This window comes from Pleurodeles waltl, chromosome 12 (assembly GCF_031143425.1).
Source record: "Pleurodeles waltl isolate 20211129_DDA chromosome 12, aPleWal1.hap1.20221129, whole genome shotgun sequence".
NCBI classification, from domain to species: domain Eukaryota; kingdom Metazoa; phylum Chordata; class Amphibia; order Caudata; family Salamandridae; genus Pleurodeles; species Pleurodeles waltl.
In genome coordinates this window covers 223,122,280-223,134,967 of record NC_090451.1, presented here as the reverse complement: position 1 = coordinate 223,134,967, position 12,688 = coordinate 223,122,280, and the positions used below count along the sequence as shown (strand labels likewise).

Genomic DNA, 12,688 nt, shown 5'->3' with positions numbered 1-12,688 from the left:
TGGGCAGATATGAGAAATTGGGGGACAGTTACATACATGAGGTGTGGGAGCTTCCCTTTTTATACAGATGTCTTAATGGGATGAAGGAGGTTTTTCTTAGCGGCAGCGAGTGTGAAACTTCTGTCAGCCATTCAATGGTTTGTAAGCAGTTGTCCTTGCATGGGGCGTGTAATGCCTCAGTTGCAAATTTAGCTTGCTATCTAAAGGGAGTTCCAGTCCCCGGGATTAAAAACACGTTCCAGGTGCTTTCAAACAGCAGCTACGTCCTTCTTAACAGTGAAGCCTGTTGTGGAATGCGTGCCGGAATAGTTTACGTAGTCGTTGTCACCAAGGCCGTTACGTGCTGCGGGAATGTGTTGTTTCCCCCCACTCAATTTAGGGAGGTAGCAGACATCTGGCCTCACATAGCTACTTCAAAGATTAATTTTGACAAGTTGAGTCGACTAAAGGCTCTATTGTTTCAAAAGCACGTGGCCCTCACATCTGCACGCGAGATCTATGCACTTCAGGTGGCGAGGTCATCGGCGGAAATACAGTCCCTTTTAAATACTAACTTTCCGAGCCACTTTGGTGAACTCATGGGACGTATATTTAATGCGTCCAGCACTGCTGGAATTGCACATTTTTTCAAAACCGTTGGTGTTGGGTTTGCTCATGCCTTCTCTTCTATATTCGGTTTAATACCTTCGGCTATTCATTCTATTTTCGGAAGCATCTTTGGGGGATTTCCGATCACTTTGGCTTTATTGGCTGGTGTTTTGCTGTTGCTGTTATTCTTCCGCAATGGCTGTCCCGCTACGTCAAGATCCAATGTGGGTGCTCCCATCAGTGCAGCTGTGTCGTGAGCGCATGATGCAGCATTTTGGAGCAGCACTCCTGGAACAATTGGAGTGTGACTGGTCTTTGTCATTCCGTCCAGTTCTGGATTGTGTGCAACCCGTGTTTCAGTGCCTCTGGTGCTCGTTTGAACATGCATTGACTCTCTCTCTCTCACTGCAGCGCCCCCCAGTGGTTGATGCTACTCTGTTGATGTTACCGATCAGGGCACATTCCCAGACATGTGCACTGTGGTTGCGTTTGCTTCGTGAGGCAGTTTGCGAGATTCCCTTCCTGGAGGAAGATGGTATTGTCTTGTTCATAGGACCTACACGGGGTGCCGCCTTGGATGGTTCTGGGGCTTTGTAACACACCTGCTCTGTGATACTATTTGGCGTGGATTTTCCGGTGTTGACGTCTGCCGAAGTGGAGGATATCCTGCTTTCCGTGGCTTCCCTTTGACATTGGGTTTTTGTCTAAATTGACATTATTTTTGATTCGGCTTTGCAGTCACATGCTTCAAATTAAATACGGTTCTGTGCTTTGCTATCCTCTGGACTTGTCGAAATATGTACTATGTATATTTTTTATCCGGGGCATATTATTCATGTTTGATTAGAACCACTTACTACCGACAAGGGGAGGGTGTAGTGTGGTTAGGTATATGTATCCTTTACGCGTTTGCTTCAGGCGTTAGGCCTTTGTGCACTTTGCCCTGGGTGTATTTTTATTCCTTTGCTTGCAGCATTGAGCCCTGTGCACTTTGCTCTAAATGCATTTTATTCAGCTTCGTACTGTTATTTTTTCAACAGCCAGTTCTACGGTCTTGTTTTATTTTCCAGTATCATACTGTTTAGCCTATTTCTGCGCTGGAGTTCTCAATAACACATTCTTGCTCACTCTGGGCTCCCGTCAAGGATACAGTCTGGTACATTGCCGATAGAAGTGGTAGGAGTTTAGTCTTTGAATACATTCTTGCGTAGGGACATTTTGTGATCACACTGACATGTTAGTTATAAAAACACTTCCTTGCCCTAATACACAGGAGAGGGAGATTCCGACCAGGGAACCACAACTAGACGCTGACTGCCTTGTTGCAGATGCTGAACCATATCACAGGCCTTTGCTCAGGTATGAGGGTTGATGGCTTCCTAGGGAATCTGAAAGGCAAGCTAATAGCTTAACATGCTGTGCTCTAAATATAATCTATTGAGAGAGAATAGAATCTATTAACACCATGATAGCGTTGTTTTTATGTTTCACTCTCATAGTGACTATTTCAATCCTACTGTGTTGTATTGTTCTGGTTATTGCGGCTCATGCCTTAATATCTAAACTACAGTTGTTTTATTAAAGACAATCTATAAAACTTAAACTGCCTTTGTCATTTGTATATGAGATCATGGGGTAAATGAGAGAGCTGGTTGGGACCTGAGTGACCACGACTTCCCTGAGAAGTTCTATAGATGTCATGCGCTCGGCTGCCTAATCATCCCTTCCCCTTGGGAGAGATGAGGCACTGCTAGTTAGCCGGAGCAAAACCGGATTGAAGGTAACAAAGGTCCTTCTAAGTGGGTAAGACTCAGTCCCCCACACCAGGAACGACCCTGCTGCCCAGAAATCCAGTAGTCTCATTTAGGATAATGAGAGCCCACGCGACAATAGCAGCCCACTACCTTTGAGGGACCAACTGTACCATACAGGCCCTCTCAAGTGCAGCAAACCACTTATTAATGTCATCCCCCTCCTTGTAAGGGGGGGGGACGATCTTATGCAGGTTTCTGGAATCTTGCTCTCTAACAGGATTACTATCTGAAACACTGCTGCTGCCTCCATGGGGAACTAACCCCAATTTCTGTCTTTCCCTCTCTATCTCTAGGGATTTCCTGTCTAAGGCCAGCTGCTGCTGTTTAAGCTTCAGTCTGGTCTCTTCTACCCTCAGCTTTCTGAGTTCCCTTTCTATAAAGTTATCCTCAGGGTGGGAGGGTTGGGTATGTTTGGACACAGAGGAAATGTGGGAATTTTCAGACAGAGACCTGTCCCTAACTGGCTGGACCCTAGTAACCTGGCCTCTAGGAGTGAAAGATGTCCTACTAATGTGTGACCCTCTAACACTACCAGTGTCACTAGGTGGCCTGCTAGGGGGCAGGACTTTGTAAGAACCTCCCCAGCATCTTCAGCGAACTCCTCTGAGTCTGACTGGGAAGTCTCCCCTGTTTCTACCCTCTCCTGAGATGGGCCAGACCTCTCAAACCTTTGTAGTTTAAACTTTCATAAGTTTCCTGAACAACCTTGGAAGTAGCCTCTACTGTAGACATGATAGAAAAAGGTTTAAGGATAGTGAGAGAAAAAGTTTTAGAACTTTAGAAAGCACAGAGAAAAAACTTTCTCAAACTTAGGGAAAACTTTTAGAAGTTTTCAAAACTTTTCAGAAACTTTTTTAGAAGTTTTAGAATAGAAAAGTAAACTGTTTTGGTTCAATGTACATATACTGAACTATTTGGTATATGATTTTCTTATGAAAAGCACCAAATGACAAAGTGGTAAAGCAGTTGCAAGTACTTATCCCACAGCTGCACCACCAATGTAGGAGGCTGGCCTGGCTTATAGTGGGTACCTTGTGGTACTTACACTCTGTGCCAGGTCCAGTTATCCCTCATTAGTAGAAAAGAGGTGTTTCTAGCCACTTAGGCTGATAGAAGGTAGCTATGGCAAAGCAGCTTAAGCTGAACTAGGAGACATGCAAAGCTCCTACTATACCACTTAGATCATATAGCACAATATCATAAGAAAAAACAATACTCAGAGTTACTAAACATAAAGGTACTTTATTTTAGTGACAGTATGCCAAAAGTATCTCAGAGAATAACCTCACTTAGGAGGTAAGTAATATACACAAGTTATATGTACACAAACCCAAAACAGGTAAGTAACAGTAAGAACAGTAAGAAAAGTAGTGCAAACAATGTAGAATCACAATAGGATGCAATAGGCAAACATAGGTTTAGAGGCAACACAAACCATATACTCCAAAAGTGGAATGCGAATCACGAATGGACCCCAGAAATATGGGAGATTGTAGAGGGTCGCTGGGACTGTGAGAAAACAGTAAGGGTGCCCAAAATACCCCACCCCAAGACCCTAGAAAGTAGGAGTAAAGTTACCCTACCACCCCAGAAAGACACAATAGTCGTGATAGGGGGATTCTGCAAGAACCACAAGCACCAGCAAAACACTGAAGACAAATTCCTGGATCTGAGGACCTGAAAAGGAAGGGGACCAAGTCCAAGAGTAGCGATAGTGTCCAGGAGGGGCAGGAGCCCAGGAAACCCCGGATGAAGGTGCAAAAGGGCTGCCTCCGGGTGGAAGAACCTGAAGATTCTGCAACAATGAAAAGGGCTAGGAACTTCTCCTTTGGATGGAAGATGTCCCACGGCGTGCTGAATGTTGCAGAAGTGTTTCCACGCAGAAATACCGCCAACAAGCCTTGCTAGCTGCAAGGGTTGTGGTAGAGGTTTTTGGGTGCTGCTGGGGACCAGGAAGGAACAGGATGTCGCCCCTTGGAGGAGGAGACAAAGGGGGCGCTCAGCAACTCAGAGAGCCCCCGCAGAAGCAGGCAGCACCCGCAGAAGTACAGGAGCAGGCACTTGGAAGTTATGTGAACTCAGAGTCACAAAAGGAGGGTCCCACAACGTCAGAGTCCAACTCAGCGGGTTGAGCACTGCAGGACGGAGTGCTGGGGACCCAGGCTAGGCTGTGCACAAAGCAATCCTTGGAGAAGTGCACAGAATCTGGAGCAGCTGCAAATCAAGCTGTACAAAGGTTTGCTGTCTGGCATGGGGAGGCAAGGACTTACCTCCACCAAATTTGGACAGAAGGGCCACTGGACTGGGGGAGACACTTGGACCCAGTTCCTGTGTTCCAGGGACCACGCTCGTCGGGATGAGAGGGGGCCCAGAGGACCGGTGATGCAGTCTTTTGGTGCCTGCGTTAGCAGGGGGAAGATTCTGTCGACCCACAGGAGATTTCTTCTTTGCTTCTAGTGCAGGGTGAAGGCAGACAGCCCTCAGAGCATGCACCACCAGGAAACAGTCGAGAAAGCCGGCAGGATGAGGCACTACAAATGTTGCGGTTTTGCAGGCGTCCTGGAGCAGTCTACGGTCGATCCTTGGCAGAAGTCGAAGAAGGAAGTGCAGAGGAACTCTGGTGAGCTCATGCATTCGTTATCTGAGGAACAGAGGAGAGACCCTAAATAGCCAGAAAAGGGGGTTTGGCTACGAAGAAAGGAGGTTTGGCTAGCAAGAGAGGTAAGAACCTATCAGGAGGGGTCTCTGACGTCACCTGCTGGCACTGGCCACTCAGAGCAGTCCAGTGTGCCCCCAACACCTCTGAACCCAAGATGGCAGAGGTCTGGGACACACTGGAGGAGCTCTGGGCACCTCCCCTGGGAGGTACTGGTCAAGGGAGTGGTCACTCCCCTTTCCTTTGTCCAGTCTCGCACCGGAGCAGGGCTGGGGAATCCCTGAACCGGTGTAGACTGGCTTATGCAGAGATGGGCACCATCTGTGCCCATCAAAGCATTTCCAGAGGCTGGGGAGGCTACTCCTCCCCAGCCCTTCACACCTATTTCCAAAGGAAGAGGGTGTAACATCCTCTCTCAGAGGAAATCCCTTGTTCTGCCTTCCTGGGACAGGGCTGCCCAGACCCCAGGAGGGCAGAATCCTGTCTCTGGGGTTGGCAGCAGCTGCAGTGGAAACCCCGAAAAGGCAGTTTGGCAGTACCCGGGTTCTGTGCTAGAGACCCAGGGATCATGGAATTGTCCCCCCAATACCAGAATTGTATTGGAGTGACAATTCCATGATCTTAGACATGTTACACGGCCATGTTCGGAGTCACCATTGTGACGCTACACATAGGTAGTGACCTATGTGCAGTGCACGCGTGTAATGGTGTCCCCGCACTCGCAAAGTTCGGGGAATTTGCCCTGAACAATGTGGGGGCACCTTGGCTAGTGCCAGGGTGCCCACACACTAAGTAACTTGGCACCTAACCTTCACTAAGTGAGGGTTAGACATATAGGTGACTTATAAGTTACTTATGTGCAGTGAAAAATGGCTGTGAAATAACGTGGACGTTATTTCACTCAGGCTGGAGTGGCAAGCCTGTGTAAGAATTGTCTAATCTCCCTAAGGGTGGCAAAAAAAATGCTGCAGCCCATAGGGATCTCCTGGAACCCCAATACCCTGGGTACCTAAGGGAATTATATGGGTGTACCAGTGTGCCAATGAGAATTGGTAAAATCAGTCACTAGCCTACAGTGACAATTTTAGAAAGCAGAGAGAGCATAAACACTGAGGTTCTAGTTAGCAGAGCCTCAGTGATACAATTAGGCACCACACAGGGAACACATACATTATGAGCACTGGGGTCCTGCCTAGCAGGATCCCAGTGACACAAGGGCAAAAACAAACACACATACAGTGAAAATGGGGGTAACATGCAAGGCAAGATGGTACTTTACATCAATAGGCCCTTTCCAAAGGCAACTGGCCTTTTTGGAATGTTCCACAATCTTTATTCAGGTCTGTTCTTATTCAACCTCTATTTGTAATATGCATCTATCAAGTCGCATAAATACACGGTGCAATCATTTTTATGTACACTTAAACTACTCAATTCTTAGTCTTAATGACGCAGTTGAAATCTACATAGTCCTTTACACATCATGTGGTGGATGTCAACCAAAGATCCTTCATTTCTCACAAACAGCACTTCAAAGGATCCTGACGTTGCTCTCTTTCGTGGGCCTCTGATTGTCCTATTCCAATGTGGTATGCTGCCACAGCTTCTTACTGGATTTAAGTCTTTGAAAAGCCTCCAGAATGACACACTGATCAGACGAGGAAAGCTTAAAAGCATACCCCATTCTGTCTCTCTCACCACATCACAGAAGTTGACGTCTTTATTATCACCTTGACAATAGGAATATTTTCGACCAATTGGAGCTAAAATGTACAATCAACAATAAGGTTAGCCAGCCAACAGCAAGTCAGACATAAGGTTCTTGCAGGGATTAGTTTTAAACAAATTAATGCGTCTATGGTCTGTGCTGTCTTCACTGGATTTACTCTGGAATGGTACTTCCTTAAAGCAATTCTGCTGCATATGTTGTATGAAGTAGGAACTATTTTAATGGTTTTTTTTCAGCATGTGCCACAATGTATTAAGACCTACTTCCAGGGACAGATGTTTATACCTTATCACCATTTAATGTACAAGGATAAGGAGTCTATCCTTTTGAAAGCAAGTGATCCATGTTTGTGATTCTATTCTCCATACCTTTCAAGAAACATAACAGCTGGACTTAGCAAATGAGAACATGGGAAGACCACCAAGTAGCTGTGAAAGTCGTCAAATCCAAGCACAGATAGGTAAAGATCTTTTCATAACATACTTGAGCTGCTTGCACTGACCTGAGATGTTTTCTTGGAAAAGGACTTTAGCTCCCTTCAAAAAGTTTTTGCCAATTAGGAAAACCTCCTCTCCTCCCTTAACTGAGCAGCTATGGAGGCTCTTCTTCAGGATTTCGGGCAATCCGGCAGGCTGAGCTAAAAGGATGGAAAAACTATAATTCAGACACACAAAAAACAATTTATAAAGCAGCGTTGTCATATATGAACCTGCATAATAAATCACTTATTTTGCTGTAACAGTAGTACTTCAGTGCTGGCAACATACAAAGAACGACGACCTTGAAACAACTTATGCAACACCTTTCTTATTTATTTTAAAATAAACAATATTATCAAGCAAACTGCACAGATAAATATGAGCAGACATACATTAACTGGATAACAGTGTCAGCCCACACTGTCATCTTGGTTAACTTTCAAATAAGAATGCCTCCTTATACAAAGGGTGGGCATGTTCAGCATGTCAGGTAAAAGGCTAAACAATAATTAAAGATGGAGGACCATATCTGAGTGACTCATGTTGCATCAATGGGAAAAATGCTCAAGAGATTGCTTATGAGTTTCTTAACTGGCTTCTGTGTAAGTAGAAAAGTAGCAGGACGATCAAATTCTATGTCAGGAACCAAGAGGCGTCAACAACATATAGGCTCAATAAAAATACTACATTTCCCACGAGTCCTTAGGAAAGGGAAAACAGTCCATCCAATCAGAGCACTGCATTACTTCTTAACAACCCTTGAGTACTATCCACCTTCCTCTTTCTTCGCTGATCCAGCAGCCTAAGGTAAGTGTCTTTTCTTCTTCCCTGTCGCCAAGCAAAAGTTCTGTTTTCTCGCTACGGTGTCTTCTGCTTACTGTTTAATTCCATTTTGTCCACAGTGCGACCCCTGGAGCATTCTAGTCTCCTATGCTGCCCCCTCAGTGTGCCCTGCTCTTGTGCGCGGTGCGGTCTCTGTCTGCTACGGAGCCCACGCATGTAATTTGAAAATCATCTCAAGCACCACTTTCACTCGTTGACAGAAGTGAAGCGGGTCCAGCCGCATACTTGAGCGGGAGGTGTCTCTTGTTAGGTATTTTATTGGATTTAAAAGAGCCACTGCCAGGAAACTAGACACCCGCGACGCGGGTAAGATCTTTCCATATAGGCTCAATAAAAACGCTACACTTCCCATGAGTCCTTGGGAAAGAGTTCATTCCAATCAGAGCGCTCTACTATGCCTTAACCCTTGAGGACCGTCTTCTTTCCTACTACGAACATCATTCCCCTCTGATATCACTCCTGTTTGCTGGGACTGGGCCCTAAAGCGTAATCAAATATCAAGCATTTGAATTTGTGCGACAAGAATTTAAACTGGTGCACACTGCAAACTATTTAAAGCATTCATTGACATATCAGCATGACCAACTTTTATGTACACATTCACATAAATGAAACGAGTCTGTTGTAATTTAATACTGCATCCCACTGGGTGGGCTTATACTTTGTCAAAAGAAAGAAAGGGTGAGTTAATCCTCACCTCCATGTCCTTAATAGAATTTAAACTTTCTGTTACAATACCTAGGGAATTTTTCATTCTATGTCAGGACCCGGAGACGAGGATTAGGATAGTTCAAAGCTTGTTCACCACCACAGTTGCCAAAGGAGTGATTGGTTTGAGATAAAACCTTTTAAAGGTAGAGTCGGGAGACCAGTCCGCTACTTTGAGGATGCCTTCCAATTTAGCACTCAGAGAAAAGGCCTTAGATGCCTTGCCACCACTTAATGAATGGGCACCAAATTGGAAAATATCAATACCAGCTTCTTGCTTGACCCATTTGGCACCTGTAGGGGAATACACCGCTTTGTGAGGTTTAGTAACAGCGATCAAAAGTTGTAGTTCCTCTGTCATAACCTCATAAGCTTTTACTGCTCTGACTCCACATAATTTTGGAACATCAGGAAACATTGGATAAGAAACAGTTTTTGAGTTACTTTTCGTTCAACTAGAAATATAGAAAGTAATCCCTTCCGGGGTAAATACTCTACCTGTTCTAGACCTGTTCTATCCAGAGCTCTCACATTCAAAACTCTTAGTCAGGAAATGAGACATAATAGTTATTAGAGGGCCATTATTAAAAAAAGGCACCATCCTGGCGCACATACGTCAGTTCTTTTACTCACAAACTAAATGAACGAGTTACTTACCTTCGGTAACGACTTTTCTGGTGGATACATTAGCTACCTGTGGATTCCTCACCTCATGAATACTCCCATGGCGCCAGCATTCTACGGAAATCTTCTTACTAGTCTCTGCACGTCGACGAGGACATCACTCTAGCCCACGCGACGCCGTCTGACGTCATACAGGCAATAAGAGGTCCTCGACGACGTGCGGACGTCAGTACCAATCATTTTTTACGTGCATGAGAACAACCAGGTAATGCAATGAAAGAGCAAGGCAACATCCCATTACATTGTAAAAATACACAACATTGCATGAATAACTGTAAATCTTTTATATATATATATAAAACTCTTTCTTTTAAAAATATATAAACACACCAAGTATATACATAAAAATATATACACATATATCCATATATATATATATATAAATATATTATATATATACATCTATTGCACCCTCAAAGATCAAGAGGAGCGCACTCAAGGATTACTTGGCAAGACCATAAAGGCAACGGGGAGGCGGGTGGGACCGTGAGGAATCCACAGGTAGCTAATGTATCCACCAGAAAAGTCGTTACCGAAGGTAAGTAACTCGTTCTTCTGATGGATACAACTACCTGTGGATTCCTCACCTCATGAATAGAGTCCCAAAGCAGTACCACGCCCGGCGGTGGGTGCCTAAATGGTCAAACCAAGAAATCCTGCAGCACTGACCGTGCAAAATGGCCGTCCCTTCTAACCTCAGAATCTAAACAGTAATGTTTTGCAAAAGTGTGAAGGGACGACCAAGTTGCGGCCTTGCAGATGTCGACCACAGGAACACCTCTGGCTAAGGCCGAAGTGGCCGACTTAGCTCTGGTGGAATGAGCTCTAATGCCCTCAGGAGGATCCTTCTTTGCCAAAGAGTAACATATTTTAATGCAAAGAACAACCCACCTGGATAGTGTTCTCTTGTGGACTGCCTTTCCTCTCCTCTTGCCCACGTATCCAATAAACAGCTGATCCTCCAGCCTGAAATCCTTTGTTCTATTGATAAAGAAGCTCAACGCTCTCTTTGGATCCAGACGGTGCAGTCTTTCTTCCTCTTTGGAAGGATGAGGCGGAGGATAGAACGTGGACAAAGTAATTGCCTGAGCCAAATGGAAGGGTGAAACAACCTTCGGGAGGAAAGCAGCCTTGGTCCTCAACACCACCTTATCCCCATAAAAAGTTGTATAAGGGGGTTTTACTGATAAGGCCTGCAACTCACTCACTCTCCTTGCTGATGTTATAGCTATCAGGAAGACTGTTTTTAAAAACAAATACCTTAAGGGGCAAGAATGCATAGGTTCAAAAGGGGACCCCATAAGGAAAGTCAGGACTAAGGACAAATCCCATTGCGGCATAACGAATGGCTTTGGAGGATATTGATTTAGAAGACCTTTCAAGAATCTGATAACAATAGGGGATTTAAATAAAGATGGTTGGTCTGGAAGACATATGAAGGCTGACAAGGCCGATAAATAACCTTTAATGGTAGCCACTGCACAACCTTTCTGCGCCAGAGATAGAGCAAAAGACAAAACGTCCGATAGATGAGCTTGTAAAGGATCAATCTGCCTCTCTCCACACCACGCAACAAATTTAGACCACCTATTAGCGTAGATAGATTTAGTGGAGTGTCGCCTGGCCGCTAATATAACATCCACTACCTCAGGCGGGAGAGAGAAGGAACTCAGGTTGCCCCGTTCAATCTCCAGGCATGTAGGTGCAGACTCTGGAGGTTGGGGTGTAGAACCTGCCCCTGCGACTGCGAGAGGAGGTCTGCCCTGAAAGGGAGACGGAGCGGCGGGCACGTTGAGAGTTGGAGAAGGTCGGAGTACCACACCCTCCTTGGCCAATCCGGAGCTATTACGATTACTAGAGCCCGGTCTTGGCGAATCTTCCTCAATACTCGAGGAATCAAGGGTATGGGAGGAAACGCGTAAAGCAACTGGCCGCACCAGGTCATTTGAAACGCGTCCCCCAATGCTTCCTGCATCGGATACTGAAGGCTGCAGAACAACGGACAATGCGCGTTCTCTCGAGTGGCGAACAGATCTACCCGAGGAAACCCCCACTTCTGGAAGATTAAACGGACTTGATCTGGATGGAGACGCCACTCGTGGTCTGCCGAGAAGTGGCGACTGAGACTGTCCGCACGCACGTTCAAGACTCCGGCCAGATGGTTTGCTATCAAGCAAATCCGATGGTCCTTTGCCCAGGACCATAGTCGAAGAGCTTCTCTGCAGAGAAGGTACGACCCCACTCCTCCCTGCTTGTTTATGTACCACATCGTGGTAGTATTGTCCGTTAGGACCTGTACCGACTGACCACGAAGGGAAGGGAGGAAGGCCTTGAGAGCCAGACGTACAGCCCGTAACTCTAACAGATTGATGTGAAAAATCTGTTCCTCTGGAGACCAAAGACCTTTGATCTCCAGATCCCCCAGATGAGCTCCCCACCCTAGAGTGGAAGCATCCGTTATGACTGTGGCCACTGGTGGCGACTGCTGGAACGGTTTTCCTTGTGAAAGATTGTTGCTTGCAATCCACCACTTCAAATCCACAGCAGCATCTCTGGAGATCTTGACAGTACCCTCTAGATCCCCTCTGTGTTGAGACCACTGCCTTCGGAGGCACCACTGAAGAGCCCTCATGTGCCAGCGAGCATGCGTGACCAACAGAATGCAGGAGGCAAAAAGACCGAGCAGACGAAGGACCTTGAGGACTGGAACTACCGCTCCGTTTCGAAACATTGGAACCAAATCCTGAATATCTTGAATATCTTGAATCCGCTGGGGCGGAGGAAAGGCCCGACCCAATGTCGTATCCAGTACTGCCCCTATGAACAGGAGGTGCTGAGAGGGCTCCAGGTGAGATTTGGGCTCGTTCACCGAAAAGCCCAGGTCGAACAACAACTGGGTTGTTGACTGCAGATGACGCAACACAAGCTCCGGGGACTTGGCTTTGATCAACCAATCGTCCAAGTAAGGGAATACTGCTATCCCCTTCCTTCTGAGCTCTGCCGCAACCACCGACATCACCTTCGTGAAGACTCGAGGTGCTGAAGTAAGACCAAACGGAAGGACCGCAAACTGGTAGTGTTGCGATCCCACCACAAACCGGAGATACTTCCTGTGTGACTTGAGTATCGGGATATGAAAGTAAGCATCCTGCAAGTCGACAGACACCATCCAGTCTTCCATGTTCAA

The 12,688-nt window shown here is 46.0% G+C and overlaps 1 protein-coding gene across 6 annotated transcripts in view; it reads right to left on the bottom strand.

Moving 5' to 3' along the window:
* NFAT5 (nuclear factor of activated T cells 5) overlaps window positions 1–12,688 on the bottom strand; it is a 643,105-nt gene that overhangs the window by 274,862 nt on the left and 355,555 nt on the right. For all 6 annotated transcript variants that reach the window (XM_069216876.1, XM_069216877.1, XM_069216880.1 and 3 more), the window contains one exon: window positions 7,290–7,424. In XM_069216876.1, the coding sequence (XP_069072977.1) occupies window positions 7,290–7,424 (135 nt within the window). The remainder of the gene's footprint in view (window positions 1–7,289; window positions 7,425–12,688) is intronic.